At 38.4% G+C, this 22,326-nt stretch overlaps 2 protein-coding genes across 3 annotated transcripts in view; one reads left to right on the forward strand and one right to left on the reverse strand.

Annotated features, from left to right (window-relative positions):
* The window catches only part of insyn2ab (inhibitory synaptic factor 2Ab), a 32,079-nt gene extending 17,676 nt beyond the window's left edge, over window positions 1-14,403 (forward strand). For both annotated transcript variants that reach the window (XM_042009632.1, XM_042009631.1), the window contains 2 exons: window positions 13,367-13,809; window positions 13,944-14,403. In XM_042009632.1, coding sequence (XP_041865566.1) covers window positions 13,367-13,550 — 184 coding nt within the window. In that variant the 3' untranslated portion in view covers window positions 13,551-13,809; window positions 13,944-14,403. The remainder of the gene's footprint in view (window positions 1-13,366; window positions 13,810-13,943) is intronic.
* A 2,921-nt stretch (window positions 14,404-17,324) lies between these two features.
* LOC121655149 (indoleamine 2,3-dioxygenase 2-like) lies at window positions 17,325-21,509 on the reverse strand. The gene is made up of 10 exons (XM_042009597.1): window positions 21,309-21,509; window positions 20,490-20,585; window positions 20,222-20,341; window positions 19,137-19,255; window positions 18,977-18,991; window positions 18,748-18,847; window positions 18,508-18,625; window positions 18,341-18,392; window positions 17,962-18,110; window positions 17,325-17,802 (listed from the first exon to the last, which is right to left on the reverse strand). The coding sequence occupies exons 1-10, from the start codon at window positions 21,396-21,398 to the stop codon at window positions 17,426-17,428; spliced, it is 1,236 nt and encodes a 411-aa protein (XP_041865531.1). The 5' UTR covers window positions 21,399-21,509; the 3' UTR covers window positions 17,325-17,425.
* Between the last annotated feature and the right edge of the window lie 817 nt (window positions 21,510-22,326).

Below are 22,326 nucleotides of genomic sequence, written 5' to 3' on the forward strand. Positions count from 1 at the left end.
AGTTGCTAATGATCCACACCCATGCATACATTTAAAAACAGCCTTTAAATATGTGTCCACTGTAGTGGACATTATGCACCAAAAGGTTAAATAGCTGAACAGAACTGTGGTGTTGGATTATATCAAAATTAATGAGTGTACAGCCAATAAAGTGGCAGGTAAATACACTACTCAAAAAAATAAAGGGAACACTTAAACAACACAATGTAACTCCAAGTCAATCACACTTCTGTGAAATCAAACTGTCCACTTAGGAAGCAACACTGATTGACAATCAGTTTCACATGCTGTTGTGCAAATGGAATAGACAACAGGTGGAAATTATAGGCAATTAGCAAGACACCCCCCATAAAGGAGTGGTTCTGCAAGTGGTGACCACAGACCACTTCTCAGTTCCTATGCTTTCTGGCTGATGTTTTAGGAGGGCAACAACCCAGCAGCAAGACTGCTACCTCCGCCTTTGTGCAAGGAGGAACAGGAGGAGCACTGCCATAGCCCTGCAAAATTACCTCCAGCAGGCCACAGATGTGCATGTGTCTGTTCAAACGGTCAGAAACAGACTCCTTGAGGGTGGTATGAGGGCCCGACGTCCACAGGTAGGGGTTGTGCTTATAGCCCAACACCATGCAGGAAGTTTGGCATTTGCCAGAGAACACTGGCAACTATGCCACTGGCGCCCTGTGCTCTTCACAGATGAAAGCAGGTTCACACTGAGCACATGTTACAGTCTGGAGACGCCGTGGAGAATGTTCTGCTGCCTGCAACATCCTCCAGCATGACCAGTTTGGCATTGGGTCAGTAATGGTGTGGGGTGGCATTTCTTTGGGGGGCCACACAGCCCTCCATGTGCTTGCCAGAGGTAGCCTGACTGCCATTAGGTACCAAGATGAGATCCTCAGACCCCTTGTGAGACCATATGCTGGTGCGGTTGGCCCTAGGTCCCTCCTAATGCAAGACAATGCTAGACCTCATGTGGCTGGAGTGTGTCAGCAGTTCCTGCAAGATGAAGGCATTGATGCTTTGGACTGGCCCGCCCGGTCCCCAGACCTGAATCTAATTGAGCACATCTGGGACATCATGTCTTGCTCCATCCACCAACGTCACGTTGCACCACAGACTCTCTAGGAGTTGGCGGATGCTTTAGTCCAGGTCTGGGAGGAGATCCCTCAGGAAACCATCCGCCACCTTATCAGGAGCATGCCCAGGCGTTGTAGGGAGGTCATACAGGCACATGGAGGCCACACACACTACTGAGCCTCATTTCAACTTGTTTTAAGGACATTACATCAAAGTTGGATCAACCTGTAGTGTGTTTTTTACCACTTTAATTTTGAGTGGGACTCCAAATCCAGACCTCCATGGGTTAATAAATTTGATTTCCATTGATAATTTTTGTGTGATTTTGTTGTCAGCACATTAAACTATGTAAAGAACAAAGTGTTTAATAAGAATATTTCATTCATTCAGATCTAGGATGTTTTATTTTAGTATTCCTTTTATTTTTTTGAGCAGTGTAGTTACTACAGAAGACAGAAAAGAATTATAGTAATGCATACAGTGTGAATGTAAAACACACCATAAGTGAATGGGTGTGGGTTGGGGTGAAGAGGTTGTTTTTCTTGGGGGGGGGGGACCTGCAGACATGTTCTTGTCCCTGGGGTGCTTAGCCTTGGTGTTGGGTTGGCGTGGCCGGCGGGGGTTTAGCCTGGGGCAGTCGGGACCGGTCGGGTTCCGGGGCGGGGCTCTGCTGGGGGGAAATGGGTGGCCCTTGGGCCTGTGGGGTGCCTGCCCTCCATGCGGTGTGCACTGCGGCGCCCGCTGGGCGTCGTCCTGTGCTGCCCGGTGCCCCTGCCCCGTCGCACCCAGGGGCTCCAGTCTGGGGGCCCCTTTGCTCTGGTCTGAGTGAACCGCTGCTCTGTCTGCTTTGGCGGGGCTTGGTGCTCTGTGGACCTGCTGGGCCTTTGGGGCCTTGGACTCCCCCCATCACCCGCTGATGCTTCGGGGTGTGGCGTGATCACTGCTCACTCGCAAGCACACATTTCTTCCTTGTTGCATGGCCTCACAAATGTGCTCGTTTCTCCATTCGCTTCTGACTAGATGTTGCAGATGTTTGTGTGTTGGTACATTTCTTTGCAGGTACGTTTGATGACTACTGTACTTTTATAGATCATCATTATCCTATTTTTCTTTATGTATTATGTAGTACTGTGGTAATTTATATTGTTTTTTGTGGTGTGCTTTAGGCAGCCTAGACAACTGTTATTTCCACATTTTAATCCTGTCCTTTTCTCCCTTTTTTCTTCCTCTATCTCCCTGTCAGGTTCGGCACTGATGTATAAAAACTAAAGAAAATAAGATTGCAATAAAAATAATAAAAATATCAAGGGCAGCCATGTATATAACATGTCTCCCTTGGAAGAGCAAAATATGGCACACAGACCATCGTTCTGTATGTTAGGATGCTGGACAGGACAGGGTTAAAAAAAAAAAAAAAAACTCTGCCGTAGTTTGGTATGCTTTAGTCTTTTCACCCGTTTTCCCTTTGAGAATTGCTTCTTTACAGCCACCCTTCCATGGAGAGTGAAATGTAGATGGATCAACTGAAGGTCCAGATCATTTTTTGCGTCAGGTCTTTTCTAGGTTTTTCCTTTTACTTGAAGACACCAGTTACAGATCCTGTAAAACTGTGTTATATTATGTATTTTTATAGATTCAACTAAAGAAATTTGGACGGATTTCTTTATTTTTGGGGGCAGGCTTCTAAAGTACAGTCTCAGCAGCCTTAAAAGTATTTCTTTGCTAAGTTGTCAGTTTTTTGTATAGATGACCTTATGCCTAAACAATTATTAGGCCTGTATAAAGTAGCTTAATGAACATAAATCACCATGCTTGCATTTTAGGATGTGCCCATGTGTTGTATTGTTTTAGGCTTGTGTTTCGTATGTTATGTCTGTTTAAATGTTGACAGTGCACTTTGAGCTCTTTGCGACTGTTTCGAATGTGCTTTTCTTTATACTGCAAATGGCAAAAAACTGAACTGAACTGAACTTGGTCAGGCACAACTTAAAATGCATGAAAAAGCATTTTTGTAAAGTCTGTATAAGTTTAAAAAAAAAAAACTAGAAAGAAATGATGGATAGGGCACAACTTTTACAAAGTACTTTATTTTCTTTTTTAAAAAAAATATGCTGACAACCTACCTTTAAATATGTTTTTACTTCTGAAATTATTTTGAATAAATTCTGTAGCAGTTACTTTTTTTAACAACACGTAATTAACAGTGATATAAACTTTACTAAGTACAAGGTTTTTAATGGGAGGGGTCTATCTGTTATCATGACTTCTTATTAATGCAGACAGTATAATGGTTGCTGGTAACTGGTTGCTTTCTTGTTCTTGTTCTTGTTCTTCTTCTTCTTATTATTATTATTATTATTATTATTATTATTATTATTATTTTACAGGAGTTTCCACTGTTGTCTCATAGAAGAAGCTTATGGGTTCAAAAACTGCTGGCTGGAGCATGAATGTTCTCCCTTATCTCCTTTGGGTTTTTTGGTTGTTTGGTATATTAATCTATAGAGAACACTACATTGTAGTTCTCCATAACAGCCCTAAGATGAAGTGGGTGTAACCTGCCTGAAGCAGTGGTGGCTGGGAGGCTCCAACCCCCTGTTACTCTCTACAGGGTATAAGATGAATGAATGAATGAATGAATGAATGAATGAATGAATGAATGAATGAATGAATGAATGAATGAATGAACGAAAAGCTATACATTTGCAGTCTGACTCAGGTATGGAATAATAAATAAATAAACAAACAAATAATTTAATCCAAAATCAGAGTATCATCTGGAAATAGATGGAAAAAGTAACCCAAAAAAGCAAATTTCTTCACAGCGACTGACAGGAATGTGTATATTGGATCCTGCACTATACCATATATTTACTGCAGTGGATGATGGGATGAATAATGGCTCCAGAATCGTTTGCAATGAATTTCTGTGGTATGTATGACCCGAATGGAATGGGGGCAAAAAATAATACGAAGCAGTGGGAAGTGAGTTGGTTTAAGTAGGAAATGCTGTGAGTATATGAGGAACAAAAAAATGTTATCACACCCCATAAGACATTTACCATTCTTACACATAGACAGGACTAACTCTAAATGGTCTCACACCATGGCACTGATTCCTATAATTTTAAGGACCTTTATTTTTGTCAAAAACAAAACACTGGTTACTCCAGTGGTGTGAGTGTTTTGATATGTACTGAGGGAAAAAGGATGACTCAGAAGCAGGTGGAAAATCCATTCAAGCTGTGATTTTGTCACTTCTATCTTAAAGCCTGCACTGCTAAAGCCTGCACCACAGTTTCCTTGTTCTCTGAAAAGGGAAATGTGAAACTGTTTGTAAAATACGCTCAAGTCCAGAGAAAAAGAATAGACTTTGAACAGTTGCACTTCTCACAGTTAAAGTAGCTAACCACACCTTCCTCTCTGAATATGAAGTTGGCTGAAGCAAAGAGATCTGCTTTCCAACTTCTGCTTCATGCTTCCCTCTTTAGATAATATACTCAATATAACACAATAAGGACTTTTATTTTGCTGCACGTTTGAATTATTTTGGATGAGCTCTGATTTAGACACATAACTGTAAAAATATTCTGCTCCGAAGAAAAGAAACAAAATGCTATGCACTGGTTTTTCAGTATTTTCCCTAGTTATAACATTTCCTACAAGATGCCTGTGCTCTCTTCCAGCCTTGATAAGTCCATTGTGTTAGGCTGACCTAGATTGTAGTGAAAGACCTTATTGGAACTTGGAAACTGGAGCTCAATTTCACTTGAGCTTTAGGGGAATTAAATATCATAAGGTCGCTTGCAGGAGCCTTATGTGCAAACAAATTTGCTCTTTTGGGTTGATGCAAGGCAAGGCAAGTTTATTTGTATCATGTATAAGACAACTCAAAGTGCTTTACATAAAACAGTAAAAAAAAATAAAAATATTTTAGTGGGATGTGGAAGAAGTATTAAAAAGTACATTAAAAACAAACTTTAAAAAGAAATAAAGTAAAGACAGAAAAAGCCAAAATAAAATAAGATAAAATGTATGAAATAGAAGCTACAGTGTGATGAATAAACAGTTGTTTTGATAAAAGTCAATGACATATAGAAAAGTTTTTAACCTCGATTTGAAAACTGCTGAGCGTTTTCAGCTGACCTGCAGTTTCCTGCAGAATTTGTTGCACATGTGAAAAGCATAGAAACTGAACACCCCACTTTGGCTCAAATTTATTATTATAGTAATGTCTTCATTTAATTGAAGAAAGTTCTAGAACATCCAATTTAATTTGATCAATACAGTTGATCAGTGTTTGGATCAGACTATCTCCTGGTGAGATGGTTATTTAGATTTGTGTGTCATCAGCATAATTATGGTAATATATTTAGTTGTTTTTCATAATTTGAGCAAATGGGAGCATGTACCCATAGATGTTGAAAAGTAGTGGGCCCAAGATGGAGCCTTGGGAAAGTCCACAGATTATTTTAGTTTGCTCAGATTTATAGTCACCTATAGACACAAAGTAGTCCCTGTTTTTTAGATAGAACTCAAAAAATTAATCGCGGTGCCAGAAAGTCCTACCCAGTTTCTCAACTGGTCTAGTAAGATGTTGTGGTTATATTGCATTTATCTGTGCTCAAGCAGGGTTATGATCAAAGACTTTAAGTAGAGAAGTCTTAGTGCTGTGATGTGGCCGAAAACCTGACTTTTTTTTCTATAATCATACTAAAAAGGAGGTTTCATGTCAGCCTACAGTGTTTACAATCTGTAAAATATCTGAGGCCATGCATCCTGAAACATTCTTAAAAAATACTTGTTGGCAGGGCATCAAGAAAGGAAGTGATGGTTTTCAGGTGGCCAATGATCTCATCCAGGTTTTTTTTCTTTTTTTTTCTTTTTTTTTGGACTGACTGGTAAAAGTGTGTCATGGTGGTTTTGTGGTGATGACATATGTCCCTGGCATGGAAGTACCGACTACCTGCCTGATTTTCTGAATCAGAAAACTGCCTGGAAAATGTCTAAAAGAAGCAAACTCATTACAGGCATGGTTGGATAGAAGTCCCAGGGTAACTGACACAGGATGATTAGTCAATCTGTCAACAGTAACGAACAAGGCACGAGCATTATTGCTGTTCTTAGCAATGATGTCAGAAAAAAATGATCTTCTTTCATTTCTCAGTTCCAGATTATAAATCCTCAGTCTCTCTTTATTGATCTTAAAGTGAACCTGCAACTTTGTTTTTCACCACCTACGGTCAGCTTTTCGACATTCTCTTTTTTCAGGTCTTACCAACGTAGCATTTTTCAATCAAGCTTTCTTCATTGAAAAATGTGGGGGATTTGTTAGGGTTCAGTACGTGGTGATGTTTTCACCAATGTACCGTTGATCAGACAGATCAACATCCATCACCAGAACCTTGGAAATATTTAAAGCTTTAGAAATGACCAGGTCCAGACATTTTTCTTTTACTTGCTGAGTTAGACCAAAATTATCAAGAACAATTCTTTGGTCCGTCTGGGGGTTATCATCATGAATGTGAATCCAATCATCATGAACCCAACTAATCACCAACAAGTTTGGGTTAGTTGGGTTCATCAGAGTACGATACATATGCAAATATTAAGAATTGCCTTTTAAACATAAAAAAATACTTCATATTAATTCAGTCCATTTTACATCAGACAGATAAATAAATAAAGAAAATGATAATGGAAGTTGTTGTGATATACAGTAAATATCAAGTCTGAGCCACTGCTTTAGGATTTATTGACGACTACCGTGCAGATAAACCTTCTCTATTACATTTTGTCTGATTGATCTAAATTTCTGTCTATAATGCTCCTCAATCACACCAGTCATACCAAATACAGCAGCAGAATCTCTTATTTTACTACAAATGCTCAAATAATGAATATACATTAATTTGTAAACAGTAAATAATTATTATGTTGATACTTAAAACGCATATCCTTCAGGGAAAAAAAACATAAGCTAGATTTATATTGAGTGTATAAATTTGTTTATGCTTTATGACTCTGCTTCACATTGGAGGTCCCGGGTCTGGGCTGCACTGTCATAAGATTTTTTGGATGTGTCCCAACTCAGATGCAGTATAAATTTAGGTTTTCCTTAGAAGCAGGACAAAGAACTATTTCATGTTCTACTCCTTTGCAGAAGAAGTTGATAGCTAGCAGTAAAAGTAGTAAAGGAAAAAAAAGCTGTCTTCCATCTATATCTAACAGGACCCTAACAGAGTCAGAGTGCTGAAAAGTGACAGCTACTCACCATTCTCCACACCAGTGCAAAACAAAGAGGCTGGACTGTAGTCAATAAAGCATGAAACAGACTCAAGCTTCTACAAAATGAGTCTGAGTCCCCATCAAAGAATAAAGCTCAATAGCCATCAGCACTAAAGCAAAAGCAGACTTGGCTTCTCACTTCTCACTGACTCCCTGCTAAAGCAAAACAAGCACACAAGATTTCAGCAGCACCAAATGATTAAATCTAAATCTGATTCTCCTGTCACAGCCCCTGACATGATGACCTTGCGTCTAACCGTAAGCGAACATTCAAATCTTATCTGCCATCACAGCTCATAATACATAGTACATGTGGAATTAAATAAAGCTGTAAACAGATGGACATCCCCTAAATAGATCTGATACTAAGCTGTTCACCTTTAGCATACAGCACTCATCCATCCAGCTGTTCACCCCTCTCCTAAAGTTGAAGTAAACAAGGCCAAGGTGGGTGATAAGAATGCCTGTGTTCTCCCAAGCACTTTGTAACCCTCTTCCTCATTCTAAACCTAAAGCCCACTTTGAGTCTCAAGCACTTCACTGAGCTAGAAAATAGGAGGGGAAACTGAGACAGCTCTGCTCGTGGACAGCGCTCCCTCAAGCAGCAAACAAAATCAGGATTGATTCTTACATCAGAAAAATGTAATTTGGTATTTCTTCATAACATTGCTGCATTTTACACAGCTAAGTCTGATTACCTTGGTACAGTTTTTAACTCATTTAGTCAACAGAACTCCTTGGGGAGTTCAGTAAAAGTCAGTGTTTTTGTTTTTGTATTTATTTTTTTATGCTCCTCAAGGTTCAGAACAAATAATCTACAGTGAGATATTGAAAAAAATAGATGCAGGCTTGAACTCAGGCCAAAAAAAAACCTCATTTCATCTCTTGCCAAGAGTCCTGGAGTGATCTTTGATAATGACTTTAATTTTGTAGTGGGAACATCATTAAAGTTTCTTTTCATCACACAAAGAATGAGAGAGCCAAGGTCAACATTTCTCTTTCAGCAGGAAAAATAGTATTTTATTTTAGACCTCTCAATTAGTGTAATGCAGAATTTACATGCTACAATCACCCCGATTAAGTCCCACTTGTTTACAAAGGAAGACCGAGTAGCACCACAAAGATTAAGATATATTTTTGAAAATTAAGGAACATTTCCTCATCTGTAACACAGTATTCCAGGTAATTCTTCTGTTTAGGGTAATAAAAATAAATCCTACCTGCAAACTGGTGTAGTGCCTCTGAGAGGCTTAAAATGGCAAAATATGGCAAGCAGTTTCAGTTATGATGATTGCTTGATTTATGACTCGTGCGTAAAAATTAGCATTGAGTTAAACTTAATCAAGATATGCACTGACTCAGAAGCAGCATGTGTCAATTTGTGTCCTTATGACCTTGTGATTTTGTGTCATTATTGATCAAAATGGGTCTGTTCAATCAATATGTTTTTAGGAGTTGAGCATCATTGTTGCTTGCAAAGACTGGGATTTAAGTCGCAGTCAAATTGTGTTTCAAACTATATACTTAAATCTGAATATGAGGTGTGTTATCTGTGTGAGGAGATTTTGTTAAGTCATGCTAAGTGTGTGTCAGTGAATATAACAATCATGAATATTTAGATTTCATGGAACTGAACAGAAAAAATGTATCAGCAACATTTTGCATTTTGTTAAATGAGGTTTATGACAGACACAATCTTCAGTAAAGCTTCTAAAGTTTACCTTTTTTTTGCATTTCATTGATAATATCCAACTAAAAGAGCAACTTAGTTAAATGAACAAAATCTGAATGGTTTTTAGAGACATAAAACAAAGTGTCCTCAGCCTATTGTCATCAAACCAAAGCACGATAATAAAATCAGAATGATGAAGTCTGCAAACTACAAATAAAGAAGAGTTTCTTTTTGTCTGTGCTATCTATTGATAAAAAGTTTTATTTTATTTTATTTTTTTTCAGTTTGTCCAATAGCTTTTTAACAGTCTCTGCAAAGAGTTTTGGCAAGCAGGGTGGTAATTTATCATGATCTTATCTATCACTGCCAAAGTACTTTAAATTCTGCAAATAGCACTGTTTAGTATTCTTCAGCAAAACTGAGATACTAAAACTTTCTTGGGGTGCTCAAGAAGACAAAACAAATTTCTCTATTTTTTTTTTTTTATCTTTCCAGTTTTCCTACACTTTGTTCTGTCACACAAGCCACCTCATTATTCCAACTGCTGTGTGATCCCATCCCTGGCACCTGTTATTTCTCCTTTTGCTTTGTCCAGTGTGCTAAACAACTGATAGGACGGCAGCAATCACCTGGCTGGACAGAGTTCTCTGTGACACATTGATAAAGAAGCCTGAGTGTCATAACAAACCATAAACAGGAAGTTGGAACATAGTATTATCCCTAAAAGTGTGTGTTGCAACTGTAACCAACACTGTTGGCCCCTGAAACATCAGAGAGCTTCTGCATATCATGATGTGCGATAAATTCAGGCCGAGCAGCTGCCGAGCTCGGGTAGTCAATCTGCTAGTCGCATCCAGGCAGTCTCCTCCCACCCTTTGGTATTTTGCAGCATCTCATACATCACAGCTACAAATAGGGCATACATTTGGCAAGTAAAATAAGGATAGATAGGCCTAGTCTACAGATGATAAATTACAGGAGTAACTCTTATGACAATGTCCATCACAGAGCTGGAAATAGGAGTCTCTCAAAAAAAAAAAAATCTCCCATATTACATAACTCCTAACCTAACTTTAGCTTGTAGTGCAGGTAATTTGTACATCTTTAATTAAGTTTAATTTGTGATGATTATAGCATTAAGCATTTTATGTATGGCGTTGTTTCAGAAAGTCCCCCCGGACCTTATTGCAGCTCACCTGTGTTGTATCATAACTGTTGGTATTTAGCAGGTTTGTTGACTGAGAAAGGTTAAATTTTTCTTCATCTTGAAAGCAATGATGTATAATCCTGAGAACAAATGCTACACAATGAAGCAAATAGAAATAGGCTCAAAGCAATAAGTGACTTTGATTGTAGCATCCTCATAGTTTGCCAGCTTACTGTATATTGTACCAGATATAAAAATAATCTGCAAGGCTACATGCAACTAGAGCAAGGATTTAAATTTATTATTAGACTATTATTAGTGTTCTCATGATTAAAATGGAGCATCTGACACAAATGAACCACACAATTCAGAGATGGGGGTTGTGTCCACACTCTTCTCCTTTTGTTCTCTCGCCATGCTTATCTGCATGCATTAACAAGAGCATCAATTCCAAATAATACAAGCCTACCACTGAGTAAGCCTAGACTACAGCAGAAGCTCATATTAAAACCATGCTCAGATCAAAGCGTTACAGGCTTCTATTCCTGTCATGCTGTGTTGACTAAGATCCAGCATTTGAATCAAACTACACAATGTAGCGTTTCCAATTTGAAACTAACAATGACTTTGAAAAACAGTTAAGTTGAGGAAAAGGCAAGTGCATTTCAACATGATCAGATGCAAGGATCTAATTAACTTTTGTGTCCCATGCTGAGATGGTGGAGCTGTGGTAGTTTTGTTGCACAATTGTCAAGATTGCCTATTCTATTCTGCTCTCATTAATGAGATTGGCTTCTTGTCTGTGTGTCTGTGGAGCAGAAAGCAATATAACTAACACCCACTGCAGCTCTTGAATTGGATATACTGTACGTGACATAGGAAGGATTTTCCACACGTAACTGTCACAACTAAAGGGAAGTATCTACTTCAGTTGTTGTCTGTCAGTGGAGGAAGCAACTGCCATTCTCCATTGATTAAACCTATGATACCACATCATGTATTTATGAAGACGTGACACTATGTTGCGCCTGAACCACTTTATTTTGTCAAGTGTAGCGTTTGAACTGTGCATGGCGGAAGGGGAACTCAAGGGAAGGAAAAGACTTAAGCCAAAAGGTACCAGCAGCACAAAAGAGCAGAGAACAGTAGCAGAATAAATAGGGCTTGCCGTGCTACAAAGACATCTCACGGCAGCAATTTCCCTCCCAGGAGCAACAATTATTGAATGGTGCTCAGCACACCACGACCACAAACAAACAAACAGCTCACCACTGATCACAGCAACAGCTACTCACACTGCATAGCTAAAAGGATGATTAATCTGCTTTGTTGAATGGCCTAGAAAAGCTACCCTGTCTCCAACCGCTTCAATCTGTTTGTGCACCCAGATGATCTTAGATATTGGGCTTTTGTTAGATAAAGCACCTGCTCCCTGGTGCCACCAGAATCGTTAAGTGCTGCCTCTGGCTTCCCACCAGGTATTTGTCCACATTGTGCAGCAATCACAATGATCTGCCAAGTGATTAATTGTTTAATAATTGCTGAGGCTACTTTGTGCTGCAGTGTGCTACTGTCTTTCTGTTCTGCTTTCAGTCAAGTCAATGTTATTTGAACAGCAGCTTTAAAAGATGGAAAGTTTTAAAAGATACAGTGATAAAAGCAAAAGGAAATGGAACAATGGATAGTATAAATAAGAGATGCTCAGCACATACTGCAAGAAACAGCTATTCTGCCTAGATAAAGGCTTTCACTGTAGTCTGAAAACGGAGTGGCTCATTGTTATGGATTCAGTATTCAGAGGACGTGCTAGTGTTAGCTTTCATTTGAAGTGGGAACAAGAAAAAATGTGCGTCAGAGAATAAAGAAAAGCCTGTGGAACTGGAGTTTTTGCTTTGATTCAACAAAACAAGCAAAAGGCCCTTCTTTTTTTTTATTAATAATAATATTAAGTTTTAAGCACTTACAAACCAATTTCCTTGAATTTATTTTATTTAATTAACTGATTCACTGGAACATCCAACTTATCAAGCCACTATCCAGTCATCCATGGGGTCTCTTCTCTGGAGGCTGAGCTCTGCTCTTAACTGACACTCATCACAGAGATGAGGACAGTTTCCAGTTTCATTAGAGCACTTTGATTCAAGCATATTCTTTAGCAAACTAATTACACTGCCCATCAAAGCAGTTAACCTATCAGGGCAAGCTTTGCACTGTAATGTCCATTTGTCTTCCTCCAGACAAGGGGAGGACCACATGATTGACCTTGCCTCATCAGGTGTGGTCTCTTTTTGTAGCTTAAGGTCATTCTTCTCTGTTTAATCCTCTGAATGACAGAAATGAGCTCCATAACTTGCGGTAGTCATTTGAATGCAAATGGAAAAACAAATGATGAAGATGACAGTGAATCAAAAAACCAAACCAGAAAGCAAGCTTTGTTTAGGGGTGTTAGTTTGGAATGCAGATAGCAAATGGTTTTTACCTGTTATATTTTTCTTTTTTTAATGTTATTGCATAACCTAAGAGAAAATATATTAACAGAGCATTTGAAATCAATAGCTATGAAGTGAGAGGAGATAGTATACAATAGTGTATTTATCCCTTGCTTGAATACAGGCAGTTAATCAGGGTCTGCTCCACCACTCAATGGTTTCATTTGGATGGGATTAAGTCCCACATTTCTCTCATGCCTGAGAGATTTAATCAGGGAGAGAGTTCAGCGACTGTGGCAGAACAAAATCAGACGATGACCAGTCTGGGATTACACTCATGGATGTGGCGGTCTGATGTCAGGAGCAGCACACATTCTGTCTTTTTTTTTTTTAATACAAATTATCTATGCGGAAGAGCCTTTTGACTGCAGGCATAGAAAATGGAGAGAAGATACAAGAAACTCTAGTACTTAGAAGAGTCTCTAAAATATGGATATGTGCTGAAACTAACATGTGCCGCCAGTGTGCTTAATTGTGCATTTGAACCTTTTGCTTTTATTCCAGCCTTCATCTGGACATCAGTTAGTCATTATCATAGCAAAGAACACTTAGTCATAAATTTTATGGTTCCCAAGCAGTCAAATCACTAACTTTTTAGACCATCAAGTGAATGTTTCAGATGCTGCTGTTTATCAAAAAGTATAATAATGAATTAAATAATCTAAATTCTGTATTTCATGCTTGCCTTTGCAGTGTTGAACTGGACTTTAAACAGCAGGAGGATAAGCTCCAGCCCCTGATGAAGAGACTTTGCCCCCTGGATAGCCAACAATGCCCTGCTCTGCCTTATTCCAATGAAGTGTTCACATCTACCCCAAAACGCAAATCCAAGACAGAGTCCAAGAAGCATGCCCGTTGGAAACTCTGGTTCCTCTGAATAAAACATGAAGGCCTTGGAGACAATCATTTTAATGGGAGCATTAACACCCCAGTTATTGTCAAAGTGGAAGGAATATTCAGATGGAGGTGCTCAGTCCATGTGAACGGATGACGATGGAGGCCAGTTGATTTAGAGTTCTGAGCTGAGACTGTCAGGTCAGCAGGGGGACAACAGAGACATAAAACATTTTAAATTCAGTCTAACCTTTTTCTGGTATGTTTGCGGGATGGGATCGACATCCACCTGAAAAAACTAGGTGAGCTGTGACATGCATTTTTGTAATTTTCTTTTTTTTTTTTAAATCTGTGTAAAGATGGACTTATTTATTTACTTTGTGTACACAGTTTTCTGTTGTGTCTTCCAATAAATGCAATGATCTTTTCCCCTTAGAGCATATTGCTTGGCAACAAGAGGAGGCACCCTGTGGAGAGTCTTGTATGACTGAAGCTATAATCTTTGAATGGACATCAGCCCAACCTACAGCAAAGCACAAACATTTGAGCATTGATGGGAACATGCTTTAAAAGAATGACGCAAAACAGTATGTGACAGAATGCCAGCACTGTTCTTACAACCCTTTGCTATCCTCTTCTCTTCCCCCTTATTTATTAACATGCTGCTGTTTATCTGACTGTACATCTGCTTCGCTAATAACTGATTTCCTCAACATCTCAAACTTTATCCCTTTATCTCTCTCTCTCTGTCAGTCCCTTTCTTTAGCTCTTCCTCAATCAACTAGACAGCCAACTTTGCCTGATTTACCCTGTTGTTATCTCCTCCTACAGGCTGACACAATGTGCAGAATCTGTATTTTAGATGATCTTCATCTTTTTGGTACTGTGAATTTAATTTTTGATTAAATTTTAGGACTCTTCTCCTGAAGCAGGTATAATATGAAGAAATATTAAGAAGTGTTATTATTATTATTATTATTATTATGATTATTATTATTATAATTATTATAATTATTATTGTTGTTGTTTTATCAACACATATGTTTAAACTACTTCTACAGCAGAGTAATTTCTGTGATAACTTAAAAATGTTTTCTTTTACTTTTTATTTTATTTCAAATTCAAAAAAAAAAGAAAAAAGTAAAGAGTAAAGACTATTTTAACATGTTTCATTTAGTCCACTAAGTTTGCCTCTTTGTCACTTCAGGTGTTACAGCAAAGCTCAGATGTGAAGTCTTGAAACAAATTTATTCATTTGTATCATGTCAAGTTAACACAGGTGCTTCGTAGTTTTGTCATTTAACTGCAAACTCCATTTAGCAATGTCTCTTTTTTTTCTCTTAGAAAGCACCAACCCACACAAACGACTGTGCACTCAACTTGTAGCAGGAGCAGAAGGGCTATATACTGAGCTAAAGGAATATATTAGTCACTCAGCAGAAAAGATTTGTAGCCACCAGCTTTGGTTATATATTTAAAAAAAAAGACTGATCATGTAGCAGTGACACTGATAGTGTCGCAAAGCAGGTATTTAATGAATCTTTACAGTCATTTTATAACTGTAGCTCTTGAGTAGACAATGTTAAATGTTTGAGAAATGTCAGGAAAACATGAGCTGGACTCCCATCGTTAGGTTACACGCTAGATGACATTATCCAGGTTGCTAATATCCATGCAAAGAGCTGTACCTTAAGAAAGTGCAATTTAGTGATTATGTGCAATATTATGCATTTTTCTACTGTTTCTACACCAAAATTAAAATGTTTTTAATTGAAACTGATCCAGTGTGCTCCCATGTATGTGCAAGAGGCAAAGGAGTTGTAAAGTGTAAGGATATGTTCTGAAGTAGGAAGCCCAGTAAAAAAAATATATATATATATTTTTCTGTATTTATTTGTTTATTTTCTTATCAGTCATTAAAAGAAGTGTTTCAGTTGGTTATTAATCATCCAGGTCATAGTTGAGTGTTCTCATTTCTATATTTCTTATGGGACGTTCAGTGTTCCCAGGCAAAAACTGGCTTACCCTGAGCATAAGGCACCCAAACACAAGTTTGATTAATGTATATTCATGCTGGTGCAGTAAGAGGTGCACTGACCTTTAAATAGGAGAGACAAACCAACCAGTCCACAAACAAAACACAGCTCAGGAGAGCATGCTCCTCAGGTCACTTTACCTGCATCTGAAGGATGAAACACACTCCTTTAAAGATGACAGTGTGCTCATTCTAGATGGAATAGATAGGTGGCTTCTGTAAAAATGATTAATTGCTGCATTCGTTGACAAGTAAAGTCTCACTTTCACATAATGCCAGTATTTTTCAGGGCTTTTTAGCATTATGCTGTAACACATAGGGTTGGCTGCTGTTCAGCATCAATTCTTTTCAGTGTACTGGGTATAAATTTGTGGGTGTACTTCAAGCCAAACGATAATCTTGTCATCAACACTAAAGCCAGTTTTGGTGCCAAATCCTGATCAAACAGCGAGAGTGATGCTGCAAATGGTGCTCTTGTACAGATGTCCCAACAGACTAGAAACAAACAGCAAAGCAAAACTATATGAGGAAAAAAAGTCTCACATGGAAGTCAAACTACCTCAAGGACAAAATTCACGTGGCTTACAGCATTCCACCACCTGTCCTGCTTGTAAAGACCCGGTCGATCGTTCATTTGACAGCATTTGGTCAAAGTGTCACATACTGTCATGGAAGGTGTCTCATGGTAGTGACACCTAAGGACACTTTATGCATATTTTAGAGGCTGTACAAGCTTTTGCAAAACAGACGTATTTGACCTCTTATGATAACAGGGTGGAAATATTGCAGGTGCAGTTTGTGTGCATGACAACTTTGGTGGAATAATTTAACAAGACTTTCATGGTGCATCAGGGCACAAACAAAGAACAAAATTCTGTCCCTGTACCTTAAAATTCATTATTGGATGTCAAAAGCAAAGAATTATGTTGCTGAGAAAACAGTTTTGCAATATGCTACGTAAATCAAGTCCCTTTTCCTTTGCTTGTGAGTTTTGGGCTAGAAGCATTGTATCCTCAACCCTGGTCTGCAGAGTGATGTAATATTTACAGATATTTGTGACAAATTTATATAAGATGAACTTATATAACTCAGAAGAATCCTGCATGCAACAATGAGGATTTCACAGAAAGAAAAAAAAGGAAATAAATTAAAAAGGAATACCCCTTCACAGCTCTGTGTGACAACAGACAACTACATCACTGCAGGGTGTAGTAAGACAGCCTGGGATGTATTCTCATTTTCAGTCTTTTGTGCTATAGTGAAGCAGAGAGGGACCATGACGAGAGCTCAGCAGCTGTGCAGTTGTGCTCCCTCTATGATCTCTTCAAATGTGATTAGTCTTCAATAGAAAAAAGAGACACAACCTTCAAGTTCTGCAGGGGGGGAGGCGGTTCCAGTCTATCAAGCTCAGTGACCTGATCCCACATCCATCCTTCGCCCTTATCACTGCTGCTTTGTCTGTCCCTTTCATTCCCTCACTTTCTTGTTTTTGCCTTTATTTTAAAAGTGTCTTCTATCATTTGAATCTTATTTTTCCCTTCCTCTACTTTCCCCAGCTTTTTCTAACCTTACTGCATTATTTGCATCATTCGACTGAGTGCAAACTATATATCATGAAGTGTGTCCACAACTGGTCAAAACAATAACATAGTCTTTTATTCACCTACCATGATTATCAATGCTCACCTAACATTTACAGTGTACTATACAGTGAGGAAATGTGTTGCAGTGCATGGTCAATTTACTACAGCTAATAAAAAAAATACAACTTTAAGGTAACTGTTCTGCATATTAATTTTATGTAAACCTTTCATAAATACAACCTTATGAGCATGGAACATATAAAAAATTTAACGTGTCCAAATTACACTTAAAAATAAAAGTTACATTTCATTTTCTCTCGACGTAGTTGGCCTCTCTAAGATCAGTGCTTCTTTGGTAGTGTTACGAACACTCTTGAGGAAGACCATGAGGTTAGACCCACCAGTCCCAGTGCCGTTCAGAGCACTTCCCACTCCTCTGAGAGGACAGCCCATGGACCTGCCACGGTTACCAGGCACAATGACATATTTGGTCACAGTATTAAGGTGGTAGTTCCGTAAATCCACCAGTGCAGAGACGCAGGAGTTGTAGGCTTGGCAGAGGTCAGAGCTGGAGCAACTCATGATGAAATCCCGCAATGACGGACAAACAGATAGAGTCTCTATCACCTGACGGTGGGCAGGAGGCATGTAATCTCTCATCCGTGTCAGGAAGGCTCCTAGATAGGGTGAATCAATGAAGGCAAGAGAAAAAGAGACTTTAGGGGGAAAATAACAACCTTTCCTAGAAACATTCTTTGTCAGAACTATCAAGTAACTGCATGATTCATTCATGAAATGCATTGGAGGAGGTTAAAGGTTGAAGGATATTCCCCTACCTGCCTCACCCTCATGCTGAATGCACAGCAAAGCATCAAAGCACTGAATGGCTGAACTCTGTGCTGCACTTCCACCGGACAGCAAAATTGGCTCATTGCTCACACCTTCATACAAAAGCCCCCTTGGAAGCATGGGGTTATCTCGCCACCTGAGACAATTTAAACAAGTACTATCAGTCTACCGTTTACAGATGTGCACTTAAAAAAGTGTGTTATCTAGGAAAATGTACAGTGCAGCAACAGAGATGAGCAGCATTGTGGGACAGAACATCGGAAGGTTATTCTATTACTTCAAGATAAATCTGCACCAGATGAGGAGAATATCAAAAGCATTGTTAACTACAAAATGTGGGACACGTGAGCAGACCTAAAAACTTACCCTGAGACAAAGATTCTGAATGTTCCATGAAATGCAGCTGGCTCCACATGATCTGCATAGAGCACAAATTCATTCATTTTAATTACCTTGAGCCTACCAGCCTTTATTAAAGGTACAGCATGTAAATTGATTAAATTTATGTTGAGGTAGTTTTAACTTGAAATTACTGTGCATGAGCTTGAAAGTTTCCTTCATCTTCTTCAAAGACTGAGTTACTTTCATTAAACCTTTCTGTATGCCGATGAGGTCAGAGATTTTCATGCCGTGCATCACCTCCAGAGCCCCCTGAACCAAAGGTTAAAGTTTAAAATCCATTGTTAATTTGCAACAAGCACCAAAAAGCAAATAGAAAAGGAACAGGCAAAAAAAAAAAAAAAAGAGGAAGATTAACAGCGGAAAGTACTGACCGTTATGCCTGAACTGGCTGCCATCTCCACCAGCAACGACACCATAAAAAATCCCCTGCAACTCTCCCCACCAGGAAAGGAAAATATCAAGTCCAAGTTCCTGTTATTTGGGAATTTTTTTTTTTAATTTACTGTAACTGAAAATATGTTGTTGAAACATCACATGAGATAATTATACAACCAAAATCACATGAAAGGGCAGATGAAAGAGAAACTTATGTTAACTTACTCAATTTCCATATCCCTAAAACACAAAAGAAAGAAACAGTGCGGCAGTGAGTTTTAATGGAAAAAGAATTACCAAGATATTTTATTGTACTGTGGCCATTACAAATGTTCAGGGAACTATAAATACAAAGTTAAGTATAAGAAAGAAAGATATTGCTCACCCTGAGGGATCCTTTAACTTCCAGTTGGCTAAAACTGAATCAGCATAAGTCAGGATGGGTGGGAGGCCAAGCCTGTGAGACACTTGCCAGTAAGGCCAGGCCAGTGCTTTGGGGAGAATCTGTTAAACAACCATAGGATTAAAGTTTCCATTTACAGATAACTCACAACATTGTTTGCCTGTTTGTTGGTCTGCCACTGTCGTCCCAATTGAAATATTGTCAAAATATTTTATTTTTTTTGTGAAATATCACACCAATTACAATACATTACATCCAAACAATTTCTCCTAAAGCATATGAGCGCATCCTGACATGTCCCCATCACCATGAATTGCTACTAATCTACCTGGATTTTATTCTCCAAGAGGAAACTGTTAAGTCAAAAGAGGATTTTGTTCCTAAATGCTACTTAACGTGTTAGCATGCAATAGTTTAGTGCATCTTAGCAAATCTTAGCATGTTGATAATCTGAACTAAAATGGTAAGCATGCAGACCAATTGCCATAATCAAATGTGGAAATTGTAGATTACTGAGAACCACATCATATGTGATTCTGAATTAAAAGAGCCTGGTGTCATTCTTAGTCTCATCACATAGTTTAGCTTTATCATTAACAGTATTAAAGGGCTCTATCAAACTGAAACAACCATCTTTTCCTCATCCTGAAAAAGTAGATGGCCAGTTGTATTTGTTTAACTAAGCAAGAAAAAAGCAGAACTAAACTTAAAGAAGAAAAGAAAGTAACAGTGATTTCACAAAAACTGAAACAATAATGCTGATGACAAAGTAAAATAAAAAAAAAGAAAAAAGAAAAAAATCTGGGTCTGGAGGAAAAAGGTACCATAATTTCTTTCACAGCCTTTTCTGTCTATTTATCCAAATAAATACAGATGTGCTGATTAATAATGAAACTTTGAGTTTCGTTGTATTATATATGTCTATAAACATTAATTTGGTCCATTTTAAATCAGCAAAGAACCAGATTTCAGTGTTTATCTAGAAGTCAGGCTTGTTTGTCACATTGCCATGGCACAGAAGGCTGAATATCATTTTACTCTCTCATTCCACTGCAGTGATGTTTTACCTTAGCAGGTATGTGCTGCCCTTCTTGCCACACATATCCCATGCTGATGAACCCCAGGGCCAGGTGAGCCAGCCTCAGCTCACGATGACTGCTCAACAAATGTGGACTCAAAACCGGCATCTGAACCAGATTTTAAAAGTTACCATTTTCAGGAACAATGACCACTATCAAAGTTTTCACACATAAAGTTGTTAGCCCACATTTACATGTATGGGTTTTCCCTTCTAATAGTGTTTGGTATTTGCTTTGAGGCTCTGCAGGCTCTTACCTTATGAACCAGATCCCGTAGTTTACATGACTCTATCAAATGTGTGAGATTATTTGCCAGGTCCAACCACACTCGATAATAGTCTGGAAGGTGAGTCTAGAAGATTATGAGAATAAAATTATGTGGTCATTGATTTTCTTTTGTGTGTAAGTGTGTGTGTGTGTGTCTGTGTATGTGTGTTTGTGTGAATGGGTGAGTAGATAGGTGTGTTGAAAATTTTCATGTAGATTGTAATCAATGATATCATCAGCTCATGTTTTCCATGGTGCATAACCTGCATGTCGGGAAATGATTGCTGCTATCAATCAGAGACAAAAAGCAATTTAATAAAGGAGGCATAAAAGAAAAGAGGAAAAAAAAACTCAGCCAGAGATATTCAGAAGAGGAATACTCTAGAAAAAATAAACATTGACTGTTCTATAATTAGTTTCTCTGTAATAAAGGTTTTGAAGTCATATTGCTTTTTCCTATCAAATGACTGCTAAGTCATAGACATAAACAAGATTATCTTAATTTGGTATTTTCAATTTACAGAACATTGTTAGACGACAGGCAGGTCCAGTCATGTGAAGGGCTCAATAGAAGCTAAGGGACAGACTTCCACTGGATCAATAACCCTCCATAGCATGACACAAAAACAACCATACTTATCTGTTTCTGCCCACAGGGGCCACTTTTGTTGCTGACCAAACACTTAGACGTAGAAGGAGAAAATATAGCTAAGGCGGAAAACAAAAATATATCTGCGTGTGCTGTAGTCTTAAAACATCTGGAAAAAGTCTTTTCTACTATAAAAGAAAGGATGACAATGAAACTTACCAGTGGCTCTTCAAGGATAAATCCAAGCTCTTCAGAAATATCAAATGCATCAAAATCTGCCTGCAGTGTTTCTCTGAAGTTTGTCTCCATATGTCCTACCCTGTATGCTGTTGTAGTTTAGTTACTAGGGACAAAACAAATCACGGTGAGCAAATGACACATATATCAGTTGTTAAACTTGTTCCGAACTTGCTTCCACTACCTTTGTCACATTCCTTTTTATTGCAGTCACTAAACTGCAAAGAGCCAATCAGATTTCTTCCACAGTAATGTCAGGAGTTCACAGAGCAAAGCAGAAAGTCCCTATTCTGTGCAAGTTGCAGAATATGTCCCCATTTTGTGGTAGTCCTAAAAATGAACTGAAAATACCACAAGCTTCTAAGTAATAGAAAATATCAAGATCACGTGCTTTTCTTTTTGCACAACAAATCAGTGAAGAATCATGTTGTTATTACTCAATGAACGCAAAAGGGATGGTAAGATGAGTCAGTTACTCAGACATGTATATCATGACACCTAATTATCCACCCGATGCAGTCAGCTCCAGACACATCATACAGTTCATCATATAGTCACTGAGAAAACCCTTTGGCTCTGAAATGTTTTCATACGTGCGTCAAGGCGTTGAACGATTCTCTTGGAAGGATACCAATGAAAACAGGAAGTAGTATGAGGGAAAATGATTAGGAAATTCACAGATGAAGTTATGTTCTAAAACAAAAAATGCAACCACCTACTTAAATTGCTAGACAGTTGAGTCTCAGTGGGTCAAATGGTCATCTTCCCATTGGTGCATAAGTGGTTCAATTAAGGTTCCTCCCCATGCTGACGTGTCTTCTACATTGCCCTGTGAGCCAACAGGTGGAGTTCTAGTCTCAGTTTACCTAATGCACTGTCTAGTCATAGCTTTGTAAAATAAACTGTCATTTGCTACGTTGCTATGAAAATGGAGGAAAAGGTGGGAATATTTTCATTTCATGCATTTTGAAGACTTACAAGTTTTTCAAACAAGTATTTC

Source organism: Melanotaenia boesemani, chromosome 16, assembly GCF_017639745.1.
Source record: "Melanotaenia boesemani isolate fMelBoe1 chromosome 16, fMelBoe1.pri, whole genome shotgun sequence".
Classification (NCBI taxonomy): Eukaryota; Metazoa; Chordata; class Actinopteri; order Atheriniformes; family Melanotaeniidae; genus Melanotaenia; species Melanotaenia boesemani.

Bases quoted from the DNA above. Each gene is read 5' to 3' on its own strand.
- LOC121655149 (XM_042009597.1), bottom strand. From the start codon at position 21,398: ATGGAGACAAACTTCAGAGAAACACTGCAGGCAGATTTTGATGCATTT. The intron at 20,586-21,308 runs GTAAGTTTCATT...ATAATCTTCTAG, and splicing joins TTATCCTTGAAGAGCCACTG to ACTCACCTTCCAGACTATTA. The intron at 19,256-20,221 runs GTAAAACATCAC...GTTGTTTAACAG, and splicing joins GGCAGCACATACCTGCTAAG to ATTCTCCCCAAAGCACTGGC.